The 23,775-nt window shown below is 45.9% G+C and overlaps 1 protein-coding gene across 1 annotated transcript in view; it reads left to right on the top strand.

The window, feature by feature from the left end:
* The window catches only part of NF2 (NF2, moesin-ezrin-radixin like (MERLIN) tumor suppressor), a 60,006-nt gene extending 37,408 nt beyond the window's left edge, over positions 1–22,598 (top strand). The window contains 8 exon segments of the mRNA XM_070951368.1: positions 66–140; positions 2,705–2,818; positions 5,070–5,192; positions 5,760–5,989; positions 7,828–7,933; positions 13,168–13,298; positions 15,137–15,296; positions 22,379–22,598. Coding sequence (XP_070807469.1) covers positions 66–140; positions 2,705–2,818; positions 5,070–5,192; positions 5,760–5,989; positions 7,828–7,933; positions 13,168–13,298; positions 15,137–15,296; positions 22,379–22,414 — 975 coding nt within the window. The 3' untranslated portion in view covers positions 22,415–22,598.
* The last annotated feature ends 1,177 nt before the right edge of the window (positions 22,599–23,775 follow it).

The following is a 23,775-nucleotide window of genomic DNA, read 5'->3' as shown; positions in this document are numbered from 1 at the left end:
TCCTTCGTTCTCTTGTGTCTTTAAAAAAATAACGTACACAAAGCTTGCTTTTGTTTTCCATCCAGTTTACAATAAAGCCCCTGGACAAGAAGATTGACGTCTTCAAATTCAACTCCTCAAAGCTGCGTGTGAATAAACTGGTAGGTACCACGTCCTTGTCACGTGGGAGCAATTTCTCCTGAGCGGAGGAAGGTACCCCCTTTCCCTTTTCTGCACCGAGACATGCTTGCATGCTGCAGATGCAAACAGGTAAACTTGTGGTAGCATCCAGAGGTTTGCAGCTGAGTTGGCAAGCCACAGCTCAAGACTCAGCGATGTAGGCCCCAAAATGAGAATATTTATCATATTCCAGCTCAGGGCTCTCCAATTTGCTGTGACCTAGGCTCACTTAGTCATTACAGGACACAATTAGTCCCGAACAAAACTATTTTATTATAACAGCTGAGAATGACTTCATTCCCAGCTTAGTCCAAATTAATTCCAAAACAAGTCCTTCAGAAAAAGTCCTTCGGGCTTATCACAAACCTTTATCTTCTTTGGCACCCTGCCAAAGGCCTTTCTTGGCAAAGCCCCATGAAGTTCAGAAACAAGAGGCGCCGACTGGAAAACAGATTTAGCAACGTTGCTTTCCTACAAAGAGCCCAAGAGCCTTTGTTGCTCTTTTAAGCCTTATGGGAGGGGCCAATCATCTCCTGGCCTTACTCCCAAGTCGTCCTTTTTGCTTTCGCTGCTCTTGCCTTCTGGCAGCTCTGCGCATGCGTGCATTAGGAACAGGCTCCTCCTGTTCCTCTGCCTCTCTGCTGTCCGACTCTGGAGGCTCCGGAGTCTGCGCATCACTCCCAGATGGTCCTGGCCCCATCTCTGCCTCCGACGCAGAGCCCTCGTCCGGGCCTTCCCCAGACTCCAGGACTGGCCCATGTTCCTCCCCAGCCTCCTCACTGTCCGACTCCACTGCTAGCTCTGCAGGCTGCTGGCGGACCACAACGCATCCTCCATGCTCAGCTTTCCATGGTTCTTATATAAAGGGCCAGGTTGAAAGGACCCTGGCCATTATCTTAATAAGCAGGAGCAAATGTCGTGATTTGTCCACCTCTGGTTGCCCACCTTTCTTGCGAGGGATATTATTTTTCGGGCGGATTAGAGAGAGCGAGAGAGGGAGGACAGGACAAGGTCTGTTTGATATTTTTGGTAAGTGGCTCTAAATCTTGAGCGAAAGGCCAACCTGACAAGGCATAATCCACTGTTGGTTCAAGCAGGAGGGCTTTGTTTGAGAATCCTCTCCGAAATTGGTCTCTTGGAGAGCTGGGAAAACAACAGGCTTCTCGACGAAAGATTTCTAACGGCGGCTGCTTTCTTTCGCCCGCTCTTGGCTCCTTAGCTACATCTAGTTAGCGTCCTTCGATTCCCACTGGCAAACTTCCGTTTTAAGCCTGTGCCTTTTTCAGCTAAATGTTTTTGCAGGACCTCGCCCTATTGATGGATTGAAGACTTTACAGGAGGTGTTGACCAGTCTCGGGTTGCCAATTTTCTCTCTCTCTCTCTCTCTCTCTCTCTTTTTTTGGTCTGTTTTGCAGTTTGAATCACCCTGGCAAGAGCCGGAGGGGTTATTCAGAACACAATCTCAAATCACTCCTTCTGTCCTTCTCTTGCCAGCTTAGCAACTAACCTGGGGAATTTCAGTGGTTGTCTGTGGTTTCTAAATTTAGCCTGAAAGAAGGTAGCTGAAAATTCGGGAAAAAGAATGTTAGAATAGAATAGAATAACAGAGTTGGAAGGGACCTTGGAGGTCCTCTAGTCCAACCCCCTGCTTAGGCAGGATACCTTACACCACTTCAGACAAATGGTTATCCAACCTCTTCTTAAAAACTTCCAATGTTGGAGCATTCACAACTTCTGGAGGCAATTCGTTCCATTGATTAATTGTCTTCACTGTCATGAAATAGACTGGAAACCGGAACTATTTTTATTGGGAATACTCTCCAGAAACTATACCAAAGAAATACAATATTTAATTTTACATATTATAACGGCAGCCAGGATAACATACGCACAGAACTGGAAAAGCAACACTGTACCAAAAGAGGAAGAGGTGATAAGGAAAGTCTAACGATTGTGCAGAGATGGACAAATTGACGAAAGAGATAAGAGAAAAAGATGAAACGGAATATTATTTAATATGGAATAAATGGTATAAATGGCCAGAGGTCAGGAACAGCAAGGAAGAAGGATTACTAATATGCCACTAAACAGACAATACCGTGTTTCCCCGAAAATAAGACCCTGTCTTTTATTTTTTGGTATTCTGAAATAAGCGCTTGGCCTTATTGCCATGCGCTCAAAAAGCCCGATTGGGCTTCTTATGAGGGGATTTCTTATTCTGGGGGAAACAGGGTATATGTAAAGTGATATATAGATACAATAATATGTATAACAGATAAAGAAATATATACATAAATAAGGAACAAGGGAACCACAGATATAAATAGATGTAAAGACGGGGAGGGGACAAAACGTGAATTTTAAAAGAAGACCGATATGAAACTGTGGTAAAATGGAAATTTATGTTTTTTTGTGTTTGTTTCTGTTCTTGTTTTTAAAGGAAAACAATAATAATAAAAATTATTAAAAAAATAATTAAAAAAAGCCATTGTTCACACACGGTGTCGTGTTAACGTGTGGCTTCCTTTCTTGTTGGCTGCAACAGATCCTTCAGCTCTGCATTGGCAACCACGACCTGTTCATGAGGAGACGGAAGGCCGATTCCCTCGAAGTCCAGCAAATGAAAGCCCAGGCCAGGGAAGAAAAAGCCAGGAAGCAGGTGAGAAAATGTTACTAGTTCAAACAAGGGAGCTGTGCATTCATTCACAAGGCATCCTAGATCGGTGATGACTAACCTTTTTGCCGTCGTGTGCCAAAAGCGTGGGGAGCGTGGGGCGAGGTCATGCATGTAGGTGCTCCCACCCATAATTCTTTTCTTTTTTTAAGAATAGAATATAGAATAGAATAGAATAGAATAGAATAGAATAGAATAGAATAGAATAGAATAGAATAGAATATAGAATAGAATAGAATAGAAGATGGAATAGAATAGAATAGAATAAAGAATAGAGAATAGAGAATAGAAAATAGAAAATAGAAAATAGAATAGAATAGAATGTCAAGTTTCGAGGTCATCTCAAATAAATTGCATTTCAAACACAGTCTTTGAAGAAAAACTCCTATTTATTAAGCACGACATTCTAACCCGACTCCAATCGAAGCCAACACTGACTTCCAGCCCCAAAACCCTCCCTTTCCGTTCCCCACTCCCCTGCACTCATTGGCCATCTTCCAAGTCATTCTATCCCTAATCTACTCCAGCTCAAAGGAATTTCCCCCCCTCCCATCTCATCTCCTAGGGGACATTATCTCCAGGGAAAATAAGTAGGTGAAAAGTCAAACGTCCCTTTCCAGACGCCTTCGCTTCTCCTTCTTCTGTCAGCACTAGAGTAAATGCAGGTTGAAGTGCTGACAGAATAGAATAGAATAGAATAGAATAGAATAGAATAGAATAGAATAGAATAGAATAGAATAGAATAGAATAGAATAGAATAGAATAGAATAGAATAGAATAACAGAGTTGGAAGGGACCTTGGAGGTCTTCTAGTCCAACCCCCTGCTTAGGCAGGAAACCCTACACCACTTCAGACAAATGGTTATCCAACCTCTTCTTAAAAACTTCCAGTGTTGGAGCCTTTGCAACTTCTGGAGGCAAGTCATCCCACTGATGAATCCTTCTCACTGTCAGGAAGTTTCTCCTTAGTTCTAAGTTGCTTCTCTCCTTGATTAGTTTCCATCCGTTGCTTCTCGTCCCTTTGTCTTGTCCCTTTGCTGACACATCCTTTCCGTCGGCTTTTGATGTAAAGGTGTTGAGTAGGCCCGCGCACGTGCGCGCGAGTCCACGCAAGCATGTGCTACAGAGTGCTTTCTAAATGCGTCTCCTCTTTCTGTTACTCTTCTCCACATTTTGGAGTGTGTGTCTGTGTCTGTGTGTGTGTGTGTGTGTGGTGGTGGCAGGGAATCGGTTACCGGGAAAACGGAACCTGGGCGGCGGAGGAGGAGCCCTGCCCTCCTCTCTCCTAATTAAACGATAATGAACTGTGTGCCGGCGTGCGGCTTGCATGCCGCCTGCATGCTAATTTTCGTGGCCTCCTTTTCTCCCATCTGGCAGACGCAGCACATAGCAGTCTGCAGCAGGGAGTGCATCGCTGCAAATTGGATTGTATGAATCATGCTCACAGATTCCTTTTCCTCTTTGCTGAAACCCGTACAGCTAATCTGTAGAGGGCCAGGCGGAATATTGATGGCCACTTCTGGGTAAGCTGCTAGAGAGAGAGAGAGCAGGAGAAGCTGCAGCCCAGCTTCTTGAGTCAGGAGGTTCCCCCAAGCTGTGGGCCGCGGCCCATGAGTGGGCCGGGAAGAGGTTTGCCACTGGGCTCTGGAAAGGGCCGGCGAGGGTGCATGAGTATCCTCAACGTAGTATATGCGGCAGTCATGCGTACATGCCGCTTGCGAAAACGGAGCTGTGCGCGCTTCCCGGCCACTTACGCAAACCATCCCTCCTCCCTCCGGCCGGTCTGCGAAGCCAAAAACTTTGGGGAATTCTGTGTTGGGTTTTAGAGGTGCCCCAAAACGTTACAGAAGTCTTAGATCCTGGATTTCCTTAGGGCGAGGACCCTAAACCATCTGGGTTTAGAACTTAGCTCAACAGGCACCTGGCATCGTGTTAGGTCCTACCAGCAGGGCTGAGTGGGATGTAGACAATATGTGGGACGTAGATGGCCGGATGCCGTTCCTGTTGCCAGAGCGGAGTTTTGTTCAGCAGATATATTGTCATTGTGCCCCGAGAGAGAGAGAGAGAAATGCCTGCCTCTACCTAGGATCGAACTCACAGCCTCCTGATGCTGAGGCGAGAGCTCCAACCTCTACGCCACAGCACCACTCTCTTTCCTGAATGCGTATGATCTGCATATAGTAGCTGTTTTTCATTCTTCTCCCTCCCCCCCCCCAAATCGTTTGCTTCTTCCTAGATGGAACGCCAACGTTTAGCCCGAGAAAAACAGATGAGAGAAGAGGCCGAACGCACAAGGGATGAGTTGGAGAGGAGACTTCTGCAGTTGAAAGAGGAGGCCACCATGGCGAACGAAGCTCTGGTAGGTCCCTCAGAATTTCAGTGGTGGGAGTCAAATAATTTAACAACCGGTTCTCTGCCCTAATGACCGGCTGGGTGGGCGTGGCCATGGGGTGTGATAGGCAGCACTCGGCCTCCTGCACCCCGCCCCGGAGCAAAAATGGGCTGCAGGGGGGATGCGCCCCCCTCCCCCGTGCCCCATTTTGGGCCTAGGACTCCTCCCTGCACTTACACGGGAGCCAAAATGGTGTGCGTGGGGACTCCTGGAAGGGGCGGGGCAAGGCAGAGCCAATCAGCCATTTAGCTATCGGTTCTCCCAAACCGGCTGAATCCCATTACTGCCTCAGATGCTTCTACAGGTAGAGTCTTACCTAGAAAGAACACGAGTGTCTCTGTGGAAGGGATGTTTCATCCAAGATAGTTGGCTGAGGCTCATCTGAGGCCCGTCACTGTTGCGACTTCGAATGGCCACTAAGTGAACTGTTGTCAGTCCAGAGCTATCAGTATTCTAAACCTTTTGGAACCCATTCCCCATCTTCCCCAGCTTTGGAAATCGTGTGTCTTTAATTTCTCCGCCCTTCTCGCCCAGATGAGATCGGAAGAAACCGCCGACTTGCTGGCTGAGAAAGCTCAGATCACCGAAGAGGAAGCCAAGCTCCTGGCTCAAAAGGCAGCCGAGGCGGAGCAGGAAATGCAACGGATCAAAGCCACGGCGATACGGACCGAGGAAGAGAAGCGGCTGATGGAACAGAAGGTGTTGGAGGCGGAGATGCTGGCGCTGAAAATGGCGGAGGAGTCTGAACGAAGGTGGTACCACAGGTGGAGCTTGGTTGGGTCTGCTGGGTTTAACCTCTCTGATATGCCCACTTGGGCTCCTTATGTAGGGGATACCTACCTCCTGGGTCTGTCAAACTTCAGGGATGGCACCCCTGTTCCCTTCGAGCAGTGTTTCTCAACCGTGGAAGCTTGAAGATGCGTGGACTTCAGCTCCCAGAATTCCCCAGCCTGCATGTAGCAATTACATAGTATTGCTTATTTAGCGTCCATGGCTATCACTTAAGAGTTGTTTCTAATGTTTTGTGATGAATGTATTTTTACAATGACTATGATGAATGATCTATCACTATAGTTGTATCTACACTGAGAGTTTATGCACCGGAGACAAATTCCTTGTGTGTCTAATCACACTTGGCCAATAAAAAATTTTCATTTGCCTTTAAAATGAACTAAGCCAGACCAATGTCCTGTAGATGTCCTATAGATGTCTGGAATTAGAAATCTCAGACCGGAGTTGAATAGAGATTAATGGAATGCTTTTGAACAGCTTCTTACTGGAGGTGGTTGACTAATAAAAACTTAATCCCACCTCCCCACCCCGTGTATCCAGCTCCCCCCTTTCCCATCTGGTTGCCCCATAGGTGGCTTTTTTCCAAGAGGCCACTGGACTTCCTTGCTCTTTCTTTGAAGACGTTTTGCTTCTCCTCCGAGAAGCTTCTTCAACTCTGACCGGATGGTGGGGAATGGAAGGATTGATACTCCTTGCAGACAGCTGGTCATTTGCATCCTTTTTAGAGAGTCGTTGAGGCCACTTGGAGGTGGTGACCCTGAAGACACAGATAAACCTCCAAGTGGCCTCAACAACCCTCTAAAAGGATGCAAATGACCAGCTGTCTGCAAGGAATATAAATCCTTCCATTCCCCACCATCCATTCACACACACGCTTGTATTGGGTTTGCTTTGGTATTCAGAAATGTGGAAAAATTATTCTTGGAGCACTCTGGATGATATAAGTGGATATAAGAGATTGTTGTTGTTAGTTGCAAAGTTGTGTCCGACCCATCGCAACCCCATGGACAACGTTCCTCCAGGCCTTCCTGTCCTCTACCATCCTCTGGAGTCCATTGAAGCTCAGGCTGACTGCTTCAGTGACTCCATCCAGCCACCTCCTTCTCTGCCGTCCCCTTCTTCTTCTTTTGCCCTCCATCGTTCCCAGCATTAGGCTTTTCTCCAGGGAGTCCTTCCTTCTCATTAGGTGACCAAAAGATTTGAGTTTCCTCTTCAGGATCTGGCCTTCTAAAGAGCAATCAGGGTTGATCTCCTCTAGGACTGACCGCTTGGATCGCCTTGCAGTCCAAGGGACTCTCAGGAGTCTTCTCCAGCACCAGAGTTCAAAGGCCTCCATTCTTTGGCACTCGGCCTTCCTTGTGGTCCAAATTTCACAGACAGCCATTGCAAATGGGAAAACCATCGCCTTGACTATACACACTTTTGTTGGCAAGGTGATGTCTCTGCTTTTTAGTACGCTGTTTAGATTTGCCATAGCATAGCATAGCCATATAAGAGATTATCTCACCCCATTTTAGAATAGAGACAGTGGCAAGAAAGGTCATCAGTTGTGGGGTTCCTGGTAAACCAGCATGTCTTTTGCCATTTGTTTGATTTAATTGTCACCTGCGGAATCTTTTCTGAGTGTTTTCCAAGTTAGAATCGGCTATCAGAGATAACAATCCTCGCCTTCACCGTTTCTGCTTTATGATATGGATAGGACGTGACCTTGCTCAGATGATGCATTGCCTCCTCTTGTCTTTTTTTTGGGGGGAGGATAAATGCTGGTTTGGGTCTGACTGTGGATTCTTCCCTTCTTGACTGCCCGCAGGGCAAAGGAGGCCGATCAGCTCAAAAACGACTTGCAAGAATCCCGTGACTCTGAGAGGAGAGCCAAGCAGAAACTTCTGGAGATCACCAGCAAGTCATCCTACACCGTAAGAAAATTCTGAATTACTGAATTATTTTTTTCCCCACCCTGTTGAGGACTCCAGATTTTTCATTCTTACGGATATGCCTGGGTGCCCTCCGGATCAGTCCTTTCCCAACCTTGACAACTTTAAGATGGGTGAACTTGTCAGCTCCCAGAATTCCCCAGCCAGCTTGAATTGACACCTCGACTAGGGTTTGTGAGTCTCAGCAACTTTTAAGATGGGTGGATTTCAGCTCCCAGAATTCCCCAGCCAGCTATCTTAAAGTTGCCATCCTTGGGGAAACACTGTTTGAGATGAGCGGACTTTAATTTCCCAAAATTGTTAGCCATTGTGACTATGTTGGCTAGGGAATCCTGAGATTCTGAGATTAACCCATCTTAAATAACAATAGCACTTACTGTAGACTTATATATCGCTTCACAGTGCTTTCCAGCCCTCTCTAAGCGGTTTACAGAGTCGGCCTCTTGCCCTCAACAATCTGGGTCCTCATTTTACCAACCTCGGAAGGATGGAAGGCTGAGTCAACCTTGAGCCGGTCAGGATCGAACTCCTGGCTGTGGGCAGAGTTAGCCAGCAATATTGCATTCTAACCCCTGCGCTTCCAGAGAGGGAGGGAAGGAGGGAGGGGGGGGAGGGAGGGAGGGAGGGAAGGAAGGAAGGAAGGAAAGAAGGAAGGACGGACAATAGCAATAGCACTTAGACTTATATACCGCTTCACAGTACTTTCCAGCCCTCTCTAAGCGGTTTACAGAGTCAGCCTCTTGCCCCCAACAATCTGGGTCCTCATTTTACCCACCTCGGAAGAAAATGCTTTCCTTCTAAGGGTGCAAGAGATATCCTGTGAAGCCCGCGAGGACTAGAAAAAAATCTCTTTAAAATGACGTTCTTGATTGTCAGGGATTCTTGGGGCTTTTTTTGAATTCCTAGGTGCCGATAGCAACGGCTGTAAAAAAAAAATCATTCTTGAAAGGGAAAGACAAACTGGAAAGATGCGCTGTTGATCTTTTCATGATCTTTTGTGGGTGGGGGGTGTTCTTAAAAAGATTTTGCCTACTGTGTGCAATCAACATTTCCAGAATTAGTGAAATCCAGGCATCTGTTCTCAGAGGTTCCAGCATGCAGATGATCCCTTAAATCTCTTTATCCCCTTAATAGTAGCAAACTTAGGAGATCTCCGATTGAAATGCAAGGCAACGGACTTTAAAGAGGAGCCAAAAAAAAAAAATGGTTTTCCATCTTGAAAAGTATTGTATTTATCAGCCCGAAGAGTCCCTCGTCGTGGAACAGTTTCGTGTTGCCTTTTGCAATTCTCACTCTCGGTTTTGTTCTGTTTTGCTGGGAGCATGAATCATTCCTGGTCTCGGTTTAAACAGCCAGAGTGCAATTGCCCAGAGACTGATTCTCTCATAAAAGACACCTCGGCTGAGTAGGAAAGGAAAGACGAGTGCAAAAAGTAAGGAAGGTTAAAAAAAAAAAAAAAAGCAGCAGAGTGCAATAAAATTAATGTTCTTTGATAACTGCTGGCAGGAAAAAGGAGCTTCCTGGTCCAGAGTAGGTGGGCCGAGAACTTGTAAACAAAGTTAAAAAATCTGGAAGACCCTGTTAAAAAAAGAAAGGCTCATTTATTCATTTATTCATTCAGCTGCCCAGAGTCACTGAAACTGGGGCCGCATACAAGTTTAATTTATTGTGATTGGTTGCACTCAGGGGTGGGCTTCAAAAATTTTAGCAAGGGGTTCTCTGTCCTGTTTCTGGGTGGGCATGGCCTAGTCGGCCTTCTGCACAATGGCAGGGGTGGGGGGCATTTTTGCCCTCCCCAGGCTCTGAAGGCTTTCCTGGAGCCTCCATGAGGACGAAAACGTCCTCCCCAGGCTCCAGAGGCCCTTCCTGAACTTCCAGTAGGCCCATTTTTCACCCTCCCTGAGCCTCTGCACGCACCCTGCACCTAACCTGCATCCAAAATGGGTCACATGGGAACACCTTGGAGGGGTGGGCGGAGCCAGCCAGGAGTGGGATTTGGTGGTTCTCCGAACTGCACAGAATCTTAGCTAAGAGGTTCTCCTGAACCCCTGCAAACCCCCAGCAGCCCCTCCCCTCCAAACCCAGCCAAGTCTTCCTGATCAAAAGGCGGAAGAGTTTTTCAAATGGGGATCAAGCCCACTTCAATCAGGAGCCATCAAATCCTTCACGCCCTTTATCCCTCGCTCGCCCTCCCTTTAATCAAGATTTTAAGGAGCAGCCTGGCGTCAATTTATCAACTCCTTTTGGAGGGGGGAGTGAGATCTCTGTTTGTTGCGGCCCGCCAGCAGAGCTGGCAGCAGATTCGGAAAGTGAGGAGGTTGGGGAGGAACATGGGCCAGTCCTGGAGTCTGGGGAAGACCCTGACGAGGGCTCTGCATTCGGAGGCAGAGAGGGGGCCAGGGCCGGATACCACTTATCAGCTGCCTTCGGAGTCAGACATCAGTGAGGGAGAAGAACAGCTGGAACCTGTTCCCAGTATGTGCATGCACAGAGTTGCCAGATGAAGGGAACAGCTAAAGAACAAGGGTCGACTCAGGAGTAAAGCCACAGGTGGACAGTGAATGGCCCCTCCCAGAGGGAATAAAAGAGGAGCGAAAGGGGAGTGGAATTTGCAGGAGACAATTAATTCGCTTAATTGGTTCGTGACTCTCCGAGACTCCTTGCCAAGTTTTGAAGATATCGGCCTGGCAGCTCCCCAAGCCAGATAAGGTCTGTGACTGTAAATTCTCCCTTGAAAGACTTGGCTGGATGTGAATGAGAGGAATTCACAATCACTTAATAAAAAGGTTTTTTTTTGTCCGGACAAGGAGTCTGCTTCATGCACTTGGGAAGCCTAGATCTGTAAACAGACTGCTTTTACAGCCCTTTCCCAGCCTCTCCTGCTCTTACAATTAGTCTTTGTTGCTGCATCACCTTGAGTAAGAGTTTTTAAACAAGCCAGGACCAAAGTGGCTGGAATTTAATGGGGTTTTTTTCCCCGCCTCCAGCTTCTCTGAGCCTCTCTGCAATCATTTCTGAAGCTTTTTAAAAGCACAGATCGAATGAACCTAGCCTCGCAGCCAGGGTTTCCCTTCGACTCAGTCCTGCGTGCTGCGACGGGAATCTTTGCAACAAATATTATTAGCAGCTCCAATATTGCTAAATGCCAAATCTGAATTTGAACCCAATCAGTGCTGGGAACTAACCCTTCCTGATTAAATTTAAATATAAATTAAATATAAATTTAACACAATAATAGTTTGTCACCAAAGCAACTTCCTGCAAAGGCCTCTGGATTGGGGCTGATAGGCGAAAGCGGAAGCAGTATGTTCCGTCCCGTATTTGGGTTGCCCCGATAGACCGATCTCACCAGAAAAGAAACACTTAATATAGCTGACCAAGCGAGGAGAGCCCATGTAGGAGGCCGTCGCGGCTAAAAACGGGGCCCAGGGGTACCACGCCCCCCCTTCCCCCGAGCTCCTTTATCAGTGGCAGGGGGCTAGCAAAACAAATTAAAAACAGAACAAAAGGAGAAATGTTTCCCCGTTTTGCATTTGAGCATGCAAGAAAGGACAGGAAAGGAGAAAGGGAAAGAGGGAAGACAAAGAAAAAAGATGGGAAGAGAGCAAGGAAGGAAAAAGGAGAGGGGAAGGAAGGAGAAAGGAAAAAGGAGAGGGAAGGAAAAAAGAGAAGGAAGGAAAGATGGGAAAAATGGGGAATGTATAAAGTAGAAAGTAATATGTAAAAAGAAACACATATTATGTGTTTGGGTTCTGTATGTTGTGTTGTGCTATTGTAAAATCAATAAAAAAAATTGAAAAAAAAAGAAAGGCAAAAGGAGAGGGAAGGAAAAAGAAGAGAAGGAAGGAAGGAAGGAAGGAAGGAAGGAAGGAAGGAAGGAAGGAAGGAGATTATAATGTGAGGGAGGGTCTGAGAGAAGTCCTGCCTTAGCCCTTGGCCACCACAGGTGCCCCCCCCCGACACGCGTGATGTCGAGCTGGCCACGCCCACCCTGGCCACGCCCACCCAGGTCAAACACAACCCTGATGTGGTCCTCAATGCAATCGAGTTTGACACCCCCTGCTCCGAGTCATAGCTTATTAGCAGCTGGCAAGAGAGCAAGTCGAGATTCTCCGTTCACAGGGCCCAGCCCCACCAGCAATTTTCTCTTCCTAATAGGTGAGCCTTTCTCCAAACAGGATGCGAGCCAGCAGTTTAACGTGTGATCCTTCCCCTTGTACGACAAATTGGCTGGGTTGCATTTTTTTGTCCAAGCTGTCAGGGAAAATGTTGGCCTTTGTTCTAAGTACCAGGGGCCAGCGTCTGTTTGACAGCACACCTGTCCTTCTCATTTGCCAGTTGGAAATGCTTCCGTATTGCATTTTTTAAAAAACCTCGCCTTCTAGTCAAAAAGAGGTCCAACCTAGAACTAAGAAGAAATTTCCTGACAGTGAGAAGAATGAACCAGTGGAACTCCTTGCCTCCAGAAGTTGTGAATGCTCCAACACTGGAAGTTTTTAAGAAGAGGTTGGATAAACCATTTGTCTGAAGTGGTGTAGGGTTTCCTGCCTGGGCAGGGGGTTGGACTAGAAGACCTCCAAGGCTCCTTCCAACGCTGTTATTCTGTCTGTTGTTCAGCAGTGTGAGTGTCAGGTTTCAATGCCATCTCAAATAAATTGCACTCCCAAACAATTAATCTTTGCTGAAGTATTCCATTTATTGAGTACGACAGATCTGGCCCCGACTTAGTCGTAGCTGATACTAACCCTCTGACCCCCAAACCCTTCCCTTTCCGTTCCCCAATTCTCATCGTCTCATTGGCCATCTTCCAAGTCAGTCTCCCCAGCTTCTGACCTCAGCCCACAGGAATGTCCCCCTCCCATCCCATCTCCTAGGGGATATTATCTACAGAGAAAATAAGTAGGTGAAAAGTCAACCCTCGTCTTTTTATGGCAGCATCAGAATGGCCATCCTTGCTGATCACTCAGGTGTGGGTGTGTCAGTTGGGGGGTCTTGTGATGGGTCAGGTGTGAGTCACCAGTGAGGGTCCTGTGATGGGGACGTTATGTCAGGTGAGGTTCATTCAACTCTGCTGAAGGTATTGATACCTAGCTTGGTAACGAAACATTCGAAAACCAACCCACAAGCTCGGAGAATGAACCGTCACCCTCCTCCTCCTCTACCTGAGCTACAGATATCCGCCCCTACGGTGAATTAATCTCTTATTTTGTCCTCAGCCGCCCATGAACGCAAGTACGACCGCCTTGCCCGCTGACATGTCAACATTTGGCATCATTAGCGAAAGCCTCTCCTTCGACTTCAAGGATAACGACATGAAGAGGTTGTCCATGGAGATCGAGAAGGAGAAGTGAGTCCTCTTCTTCCTTCATCCCAGTCACTCTGCCTCAGCCTTCCTCCACCTCTTTTGCGGGAAGGTTTTCCACCATGTTGAGAGAATAGGCAGGAAGCTGAAAAGCCAAACATTGGCAGAGCAGCTGCTTGACAAAGCCTGTCTCTTGTTTTTTTTTTTTTTTTTTTTAAATTTTTAATTTGATTTATATGCCGCCCTTCTCCGGGGACTCAGGGCGGCTTACAATGTGCTCAGCAATAGCCTTCATCCTTTTGTATATTTTATACAAAGTCAGTTTATTGCCCCCACAACTGGGTCCTCAATTTACCTACCTTAGAAAGGATGGAAGGCTGAGTCAACCTTGAGCCTTGGCGAGATTCGAACCTGCAGTAATTGCAGGCAGCTGGTCTTAATAACCAGCTTAATAACAGGGTGCCTTAGACCACTGTACTACCAAGGTTTTGATGTTAGCTTCAAGGTCTTGGCTTTCTGCTCAGTCACTCGTGCCCTGCTCATCTTGTGTTTGGACTACTGCAATGCGCTCTACATGAGGCAGACAGAGAGACAGATGATGAATGACACATAGATGATAGATGGATGGATGGATGGATGGATTAAATATAAAGATAGAAGATGGACTAGATAGATAGATAGATAGATAGATAGATAGATAGATAGATAGATTGATATAAAGATAGATAGAAGATGGATGGATGGATAGATGGATTAGATAGATGATAGATAGACAGACAGATAGATTAGATATAAAGATAGATAGAAGATAGATAGAAGATGAATTAGATGGATGGATGGATTAGATAGATGATAGAGAGAGATAGGTAGGTAGATAGGTAGATAGATATAAAGATAGATATAAAGATAGATAGAAGATGGATTAGATATAAAGATTGAGGATTAGATGGATGGATAGATTGGATGGACAGACGGATGGATGGATTAGATATAAAGATGGATGGATGGATGGATGGACGGATGGATTAGATAGATAGATAGATAGATAGATAGATAGATAGATAGATAGATAGATATAAAGATAGATAGAAGATGGATGGATGGATAGATGGATTAGATAGATGATAGACAGACAGATAGATTAGATATAAAGTTAGATAGAAGATAGATAGAAGATGGATTAGATGGATGGATGGATGGATTAGATAGATGATAGAGAGAGATAGAGCTAGGTAGGTAGGTAGGTAGATAGATATAAAGATAGATAGAAGATGGATTAGATAGATGGATGGATTAGATATAAAGATGGATTAGATATAAAGATATATAGAAGATGGATTAGATATAAAGATGGGTGGATGGATTAGATATAATGGATGGATGGATGGACGGACGGATGGATTAGATACATAGATAGATTGATTGATTGATATAAAGATAGATAGAAGATGGATGGATGGATAGATGGATTAGATAGATGATAGACAGACAGACAGACAGATTAGATATAAAGATAGATAGAAGATGGATTAGATGGATGGATGGATGGATTAGATAGATGATAGAGATAGAGAGAGATAGGTAGATAGATATAAAGATAGATAGATGGATTAGATATAAAGATATATAGTAGATGGATTAGATATAAAGATTGAGGATTAGATGGATGGATGGATTGGATGGACAGACAGATGGCTGGATTAGATATAAAGATAGATGGATGGATGGATGGACGGACGGATGGATTAGATAGATAGATGATAGATAGATTAGATTAGATTAGATGATAGGAAGAGGATAGATATTGATAGATGATTGTTGGATGGATGGATGCAAAAATAACTTCTGTGGCGGCTCACGGCGGTTTCTTCGCCTCTGCCCAGAGTCGAATACATGGAGAAGAGCAAACATCTCCAGGAGCAGCTGAATGAGCTGAAGACCGAGATCGAAGCTCTGAAACTGAAGGAGAGAGAGACAACCATGGACATCCTGCACAGCGAGAACCACGACCGGGGGAATAGCAAGCACAACACCATTAAGAAGGTAATTGCTCTTCTGGCTCTTTTGAAATGGCCAACCGTAGCCTTTTCTGACGTGGGGTCCCCACACGCTGGGTGGGAAATCTCCTGTCATGCTAGCTGGGAATTCTGAGAGTTGCCCACAGCCTTTGGCAATTCCGACTAGCCTTATGTCTACGGAGATTGTCATCCCGGTCGTGTTGTCCCAAAGATTTTTCTCGTACAGGCATTGCCCTCCGAATTATGTCTTTACAAGATCACAGCACAATCCCTTCCTAAAAGAACTTCTGGTTGCCTTCCTGCTCCGGATTTTCTTGAATTAACCCAAGTACCTTTCCATGTCAGGGGGAAAGAAAATGGGATGGCTGTTCAGACTGCGGGTGACTGGTGAATGCCATGACCTTTGGTGAGAAGGACAATCTCTATACAGATTAAAAACTGCATTTCAGAAAGCTATCTTTGAACCTCTCTCAAGCAGGAGAAATCAAACTCCTGGTTCTAAAACTGGGTTTAGCAACTAATCAGTAGAAACCTCTCTTCTCTTCTCTTCTCTTCTCTTCTCTTCTCTTCTCTTCTCTTCTCTTCTCTTCTCTTCTCTTCTCTTCTCTTCTCTTCTCTTCTTCTCCTCTCCTCTCCTCTCCTCTCCTCTCCTCTCCTCTCCTCTCCTCTTATCATCTTATCTTCTTCCCCCTCTCTCTTCTCTTTTCTTCTCTTCTCTTCTCTTCTCTTCTCTTCTCTTCTCTTCTCTTCTCTTCTCTTCTCTTCTCTTCTCTTCTTCTCCTCTCCTCTCCTTTCCTCTCCTCTCCTCTCCTCTCCTCTCCTCTCCTCTCCTCTCCTCTCCTCTTATCATCTTATCTTCTTCCCCCTGTCTCTTCTCTTCTCTTCTCTTCTCTTCTCTTCTCTTCTCTTCTCTTCTCTTCTCTTCTCTTCTCTTCTCTTCTTCTCCTCTCCTCTCCTCTCCTCTCCTCTCCTCTCCTCTCCTCTCCTCTCCTCTTATCATCTTATCTTCTTCCCCCTCTCTCTTCTCTTCTCTTCTCTTCTCTTCTCTTCTCTTCTCTTCTCTTCTCTTCTCTTCTCTTCTCTTCTCTTCTCTTCTTCTCCTCTCCTCTCCTCTCCTCTCCTCTCCTCTCCTCTCCTCTCCTCTCCTCTCCTCTCCTCTCCTCTCCTCCTCTCCTGTTTGAGCAGGGGGCTGGACTAGATGACCTCTTCTCTTCTCCTCTCCTCTCCTCTCCTCTCCTCTCCTCTCCTCTCCTCTCCTCTCCTCTCCTCTCCTCTCCTCTCCTCTCCTGTTTGAGCAGAGGGCTGGACTAGATGACCTCTGAGGTCCCTTCCAGCTCTCCTCTCCTCTCCTCTCCTCTCCTCTCCTCTCCTCTCCTCTCCTCTCCTCTCCTGTTTGAGCAGGGGGCTGGACTAGATGACCTCTGAGGTCCCTTCCAGCTCTTCTCTTCTCTTCTCTTCTCTTCTCTTCTCTTCTCTTCTCTTCTCTTCTCTTCTCTTCTCTTCTCTTCTCTTCTCCTCTCCCCTCCCCTCCCCTCCCCTCCCCTCCCCTCCCCTCCCCTTCCTCTTCTCTCTTCCCCTTCCCATCCCATCCCATCCTCTCCCCTTTCCTTCCTTCCTTCCTTCCTCCCTCCCTCCCCTCCCCTCCAGTCTGTTGATCAGAGCACAAAATAAAAGGGAAATTCTTGTAAAACGAGCCTACCGAGGCAACCCCCCCCCCCCCTTCCCTTGATTCCTTCCTTGCTTCACTAGGGCAGCGGAGACGGATCCCGTGAATTCCTGCTCTAGAGAACTGGAAAGATGAAGAGGAGCAGGGATGCAGTTCCCAGGAGGGTCCCCCCCCCTTGGTGTGTGTGTGTGTGTGTATGCAGGGGTTAGGGTTAGCCCTCTCTATTGCTAGAAAAGGAAAGACAGCCCTTGTTTTCCCTTCACTCGTTACGGTGAATGCGTCCATCTGTTTCCCTTCCCAAGGAAAAGAGAAGAGCAGAGGATTCAAAAGCAACGTAAGGCTGCTAAGGATACCGGAGGGGCAGACTAGCCGATCCCTTCTCTAGGGCCGCCCTCCTGATCCTGCATGCCTTCCCTATTCCTGTCTTAGGGCCACCCAGGAGGTGTGCAGGAAGGCCGGACACTTGGATGAGACAGGCAGCTTAGCGGCAAATCCCCGCTTCTGCCTTCCTTCTGCCTCGGCAATGACAGAAATGGAGCTAAAGTGACCGGGGTGGGGGTGGGGTGAGGGGGGTGTCAGTTACCTGTGATCTCCGAAGCTTGTGGAAGACAGAAATTCTCTTTTTGTGAGCTGCCCCGACAAGCACGTCCTCTCCCGAAAGCACCAAAAAAAAAAAAAAAAAAAAATTGGGCATGCTGATTAGAGCCCCAAAATTGTGAAATATTATTAGTTAAACAAGGGCAGGGGATGTTTGCAAAGGTTAGCTTTGGAATTCCTGTATTTTCTATTTGATGGAAAGGAAGGTAGATATGATAGATAGATATGATGATAGGTAAAGAAATAGATAAAAAAAGATGATGAAGATGAAGATAGATATGAAAGATATGATAAATAGTTATGATAGTGATAGGTAGGTAGGTAGGTAGATGATAGATAGATAGATAGATAGATAGATAAATAGATAGATAATAGATATAGAAATAAAGATAGATAGGATGATAGAGAGATGATAGAGATGGTAGAGGTAGATCATAGATGATAGAAATAGATAGATAGATAGATAGATAGATAGATAGATAGATAGATAGATAGATAGAGATAAAAGATAGGATGATAGAGAGATGATAGAGAGAGATGGTAGAGGTAGATCATAGATGATAAATAGATAGATGGATAGATAGATAGATATGATAGTGATAGATAAATATGATAGATATGATCAATAGATATGATAGTTTATAGTTACGTATGATAGAATGATAGATATGATAGATATGAGTGATAGATATGATATATAAATATGATAGGTAGATATAATAAATAGATATGATAATATATAGTTACATATGATAGATAGATAGAATGATAGATAAATAGATATGATAGTGAGAGATATGATCGATATATAAATATGGTAGGTAGATATAATAAATATATATGATAGTGATACCGTGTTTCTCCAAAAATAAGACACTGTCTTATATTTTTTTGAACCCTGAAATAAGCGCTTGGCCTTACTGCCATGTGCTCAAAAGCCCGATTGGGCTTATTATCAGGGGGTGTCCCAGCATTCCAGACAAACTGCTGTCCAGTCTCCTTTAAAAGCCTCCAGTGATGGAGCCCCCCACAGCCTCTGAAGGCAAGCCCTTCCATTGCTTTTAATTGTCCTTACTCTCAGGAAATCTCTCTTGCGTGTTTTTCCCAGCCACCAATAATCCAGAGGCATGCAAGGATTTCTCCATTTTTAGCAGATAAATACGCCTTCTGTGAAACGAATCCCGTAAGAATCCAGTGGAAAAAAAAAATCGTTATATATTAAAAAGAAGAAGAATTTCATTTTATTTCTTTTTTCTTTTCTTTTTTTTTAAGAAAAACCACTTTCCTCTCGAAAGAGCTTGGGGCTCATGATGTAGCTTATTGATATTTCATGTATTGTCCCCAGAGGCCAGGGATGTAGGTCAGGCCCACCATTTCAGCCTTTTCATAACCAGGAACAGAGGATTTTCATCTGATTTTTATTGCAATTAATGCCGGATGACCCCTGCAAAGGAAAGGGCACTGGGTGTTTTATTTGCCAGAGTGGGGAATATTATCAGACGGTGTTGTCATGCAAATATGAAGGAAGATATATATGCCAATTTTGCTTCTGCCTTTTAATTTGCATGTATACGTATATAAGTAGGCTGTGTGTGTGTGTGAGTGTGAGATATGAAACAGAAGAGATCGATGGAGAAAGACAGAAAGAAAGGGAGAGAAAGAGAGAGGAGACAGAGATAGAAGAGATGAGACAGATAGAAGAAATAGATAGGAGAGAAAGACAGAGAGAGAGAGTGTTGAGGCAGAGAAAGAGAGAAGTACAGAGAGAGAGATAGAAGAGGAAGAAGTGATAGGAGAGAAATACAGAGAGAGAGATGAGACAGAAGAGATAGAAAAAGAAATACAGAGAGAGATAGGAGGAAGAAGTGATAGGTGAGAAAGACAAAGAAAGAAAGAAAGAAAGAAAGAAAGAAAGAAAGAAAGAAAGAGATGAGACAGAGATAGAGAGACAGAAAAAGGCAGAGATGAGAGAGAGAGAAGAAATAGGAGAGACAAAGAGAAAGAGAGCGTTGAAACAGAAAGAGAGAGAAGTACAGAGAGAGAGATAGAAGAGGAAGAAGTGATAAGAGAAATACAGAGAGAGAGAGAGATGAGAGGCATGAGACAGAAGAGATAGAAAATACAGAGAGAGATAGGAGAGGAAGAAGTGATAGGCGAGAAAGACAAAGAAAGAAAGATCAGACAGAGATAGAAGAGATAAAGAGGCAGAGAAAAAGACAGAGATGGAGAGATAGAAGAAATAGATAGGAGAGAAAGACAGAGAGAGATGAGACAGACAAATAGAAGAAAAAGAGAGAAAACAGAAAGAGAAAGAGAGATGAGACAGAAGAGATAGATAGGCGAGGAAGAAAGAGAGAAGAGAGGAAGAAGTGATAGATAGGAGAGAAAGAAAGAAAGAAAGAGAGGAGAGGAAGAAGTGATAGATAGGAGAGAAAGAAAGAAAGAAAGAGAGGAGAGGAAGAAGTGATAGATAGGAGAGAAAGACAGAAAGTGAGAGAGAGAGGAAGGGAAGAAGTGATAGATTCGAGAGAAAGACACAGAGAGAAAAAGACACACAAAGAGAATATTGATTTTCTCTTCTTTTAAGAAAAAAGAGCCTTGATAGTACAGGGGTTTAGTGCACCCTGTTATTAACACAGCTGCCTGCAATTTCTGCTGGTTCGAATCTCTCCAAGGCTCAAGGTTGACTCAGCCTTCCATCCTTTCTAAGGTAGGTGAAATGAGGACCCAGTTTATGGGAGCAATAAGCTGACTTTGTATAAAATATACAAAAGTATGAAGGCGATTGCTTAACGCATTGTAAGCCGCCCTGAGTCTCCGGAGAAGGGCGGCATATAAATCAAATAAAAAAAAATAAAAAAAAAATAATGTTACCAAGGCAGAGATCACCCCGCTGTCACCTTCGGTTGGGGCAGTAAGATCCTCCTGTTGGAGACCGAGGAGTTAATTTCTGTATTGGATTTAAAAGTATTTTTAAACTGCGATGTTTGCGCCGAAGAGCTCAGGAAGCATATTAGCAGTGAGACTTTTCCCTGCTCTTCAGGCTTAAGAGTCTTAAGCACAGGATGCACTTTGGGCCAAAGGGACGAAGGAAGAGAGGAGGCTTCAAACAATGCAAGTAACGTCCCACCTTTAGCAAAAGTGGATCTTCTCCAACAGCTCGTAGGTGACAAGGGGGGGGGGGGCGTCTCAAAGCTGGCTGACCTTATTTCACTCGTAAAAACCACACCGACAGACGCCATCTTTCCTAATGAAACCCAGTTTGTGAGAAGCCATGGACTCCGTCGCACGTTCTTCCCTTCTCACAAACCAGGCTGCACTGCGGATTTCAGCCCCGGGCTTCCCCCCCAGTGGTTAGCTAGATTTTATTTTATTTTTTATTTGTAGCCGGTCTTTATTAATTTTACAAAAAAAAAAACAAAAACAAAACTCCTCCAAGGAGCAAATGTATCCAACACACCTTCCTCTTCTTCTGATTTTTCCCCCCACAATAACAACCTTGGGAGGTGAGTTGGACCGAGAAAAAGTCTCTTGTTCAAAGGTACCCAACTGTTTTTCCTGCCTAAGGTGGGGACTAGAACTCCCGGGAGCCTAGTGATCAGTCCAAAGTCACCCAGCTGGCTTTCATGCCTAAGGCAGGACTAGAACTCCCTGTCTCCTGGTGATTGGCCCAAAAATGACCCAGCCGGCTGTCATGCCTAAGGCAGGACTAGAACTCCCATTCTCCTGGTGATTGGCCCAAACTCACCCAGCTGGCTTTCATGCCTAAGGCAGGACTAGAACTCACCGTCTCCTGGTGATTGGCCCAAAGTCACCCAGGTGGCTTTCATGCTTAAGGCAGGACTAGAACTCACCGTCTCCTGGTGATTGACTCAAAGTCACCCAGCTGACTAAGGCAGAACTGGAACTCCCTCCCTCCTGGTGATTTCCCCCCAAGTCAGCCAATTGGCTTTCAGGCCAGAGGCAGGACTAGAACTCACCGTCTCCTGGTGATTGGCCCAAAGTCACCCAGCTGGCTTTCATGCTTAAGGCAGGACTAGAACTCCCATTCTCCTGGTGATTGGCCCAAACTCACCCAGCTGGCTTTCATGCCTAAGGCAGGACTAGAACTCCCTGTCTCCTGGTGATTGGCCCAAAAATGACCCAGCCGGCTGTCATGCCTAAGGCAGGACTAGAACTCCCATTCTCCTGGTGATTGGCCCAAACTCACCCAGCTGGCTTTCATGCTTAAGGCAGGACTAGAACTCACCGTCTCCTGGTGATTGACTCAAAGTCACCCAGCTGGCTAAGGCAGAACTGGAACTCCCTCCCTCCTGGTGATTTCCCCCCAAGTCAGCCAATTGGCTTTCAGGCCAGAGGCAGGACTTGAACTCACTACCTCCTCTTTCTAGTCTGGTGGCTTTCACCACTAGACCAAACAATCTGTGTAGTCACTGCTATGTAGTCCGTAAACAGGCTCTCGAAGATGCTTGCTTTCCTCTATCTGTGCTTAAAAACGTATCTTTTATCTGGAGGAACCTGTCAATAAAATGTTATGGCCCCGCCCACCCACCGCTGAATCCAAAGAAAACCCCGCCCAGCATCTCTCAGTGTCCTGCCTGATTAGGTGGCTCAAGTGGCTAAGACGCTGAGCTTGTCGATCAGAAAGGTCGGCAGTTCCGGCGGTTCGAATCCCTAGCACAGGCCTCCTGCGTGAGCGTGGGGGTTGGACTAGATGACCTCCAAGGGTCCCTTCCCAGCTCTTGTTACTGTTATTATTATGCACAAAAAACCGTAGCGAGGACATGGACGCTCTCTCGAATTCACGGAGGACTTTTCTGTTTCTTATCGTTTGCCGGTTTTAGCCTCAAGCGCAAGGCAGAAGACCTATCTGCATTTGAGACTTCCCAAGTAGCTTATTCCAAGGTACTTTATGTTTGGTGTCGGGATGGGTGTCTCTTCCCCCACTACTAACGTCTGCATGACCTTGCCTGCGAGAGACCTTGCTACTACTGCACCAGCTTTCCGTCTTGCTCCACACAAGGTTGCGTGTCCGTGTGTGTGTGTGTGTGTGTGTGTGTGTGTGTGTGTGTAAAGGCTGAGCCACTCCGGTGGACAGTTGGTCCATAGGACTTTCTTTGGTATCTGTTGTGGCCCGTCAGCGGCCTGTGCAGATTGTAGCTGATTCCGACAGCGAGGGAGGCTGGTGTGGTGCTGCGCCAGCGGCCTGTGCAGCTGGCACTTGAGTCGGACAGTGAGGAGGCTGGAGAAGATGTGGGGATTCAGCCAGAGCCTTCAGAAGCTCCAGAAGCTCCTTTAAGTGAAGAGGAAGAAGAGGAGGAGCCTCTTCTCGATGCACGGGCGCGCAGAGCTGCCAAAAGGCAGGAGTGGCTCCTCAGGAGAAGGTCTCCTCGAGACTAAGGCTTGGGGCTAATTGGCCACTCCCTTAGCCTATTTAAGGAGGAACGCCAATTGAAGCACTTTGCAGGGAACAACTTCGTTCACTCTCCTTCGCGTCCTGATCTTAGTTCTCTGCAAATTGCTTCTGGGCTTTCTGCCAACCGTAGTAAGGTTACGATTATTTATTCTTTGGTTTCTTGTAGGCTGTTAAGAAAGTTAATTAATAATAATTAATTAATAACTGAGTTATTTTAGTAAATTAAGTTTTGTGTGTGCTGCGTTCTTTGGGGTCCGTAGCTGGGGCAGAACAGTATCTCAAAAGCTGGAGAGAACTTCTCCGTCCTGGTTTTTGGTGCCGCACCGACAGTGTCTTGTCTGAAGGGCGCCTGGGCGTTGGCAATAAGGATGGAGGCAGCTTCCGGATGCTGAGCGCAGCCAAGCAACAATTCCAGAGGCCACACTGCGTTTGTGTGTGCACGACGCTCCCCGTCATCCCAAACCCATGGACATCTCACAAACTTTTTTTTTTGCCGGTTCTCAAAGTGATCTGATGGGATGATGGGAGTTAAGAAACGTGTGTGGCACATTGGTTAGAAGGTGCAGTATTGCAGGGCTGACTCTGCCCACTGCCAGCAGTTCGATCCTGACCGGCTCAAAGTTGACTCAGCCTTCCATCCTTCCGAGTAAAATGAGGAGCCAGATTGTTGGGGGTGCTATGCTGACTCTGTAAACTGCTAAGAAGAGGGCTGTAGAAGCACTGGGAAGCGGTATATAAGTCAATGTCCTTCCTTCCTTCCTTCCTTTCATCCTTCCTTCCTTTCTCTTTCTTTCCTTCTTTCTTTCCTTCTTTCTTTTTTCTTCC

This window comes from Pituophis catenifer, unplaced genomic scaffold (assembly GCF_029215685.1).
Source record: "Pituophis catenifer annectens isolate HBS135680 unplaced genomic scaffold, rPitCat1.0.hap2 SCAF_10, whole genome shotgun sequence".
Lineage (NCBI taxonomy): Eukaryota > Metazoa > Chordata > Lepidosauria > Squamata > Colubridae > Pituophis > Pituophis catenifer.
This window is presented reverse-complemented; position numbering and strand designations above follow the sequence as displayed.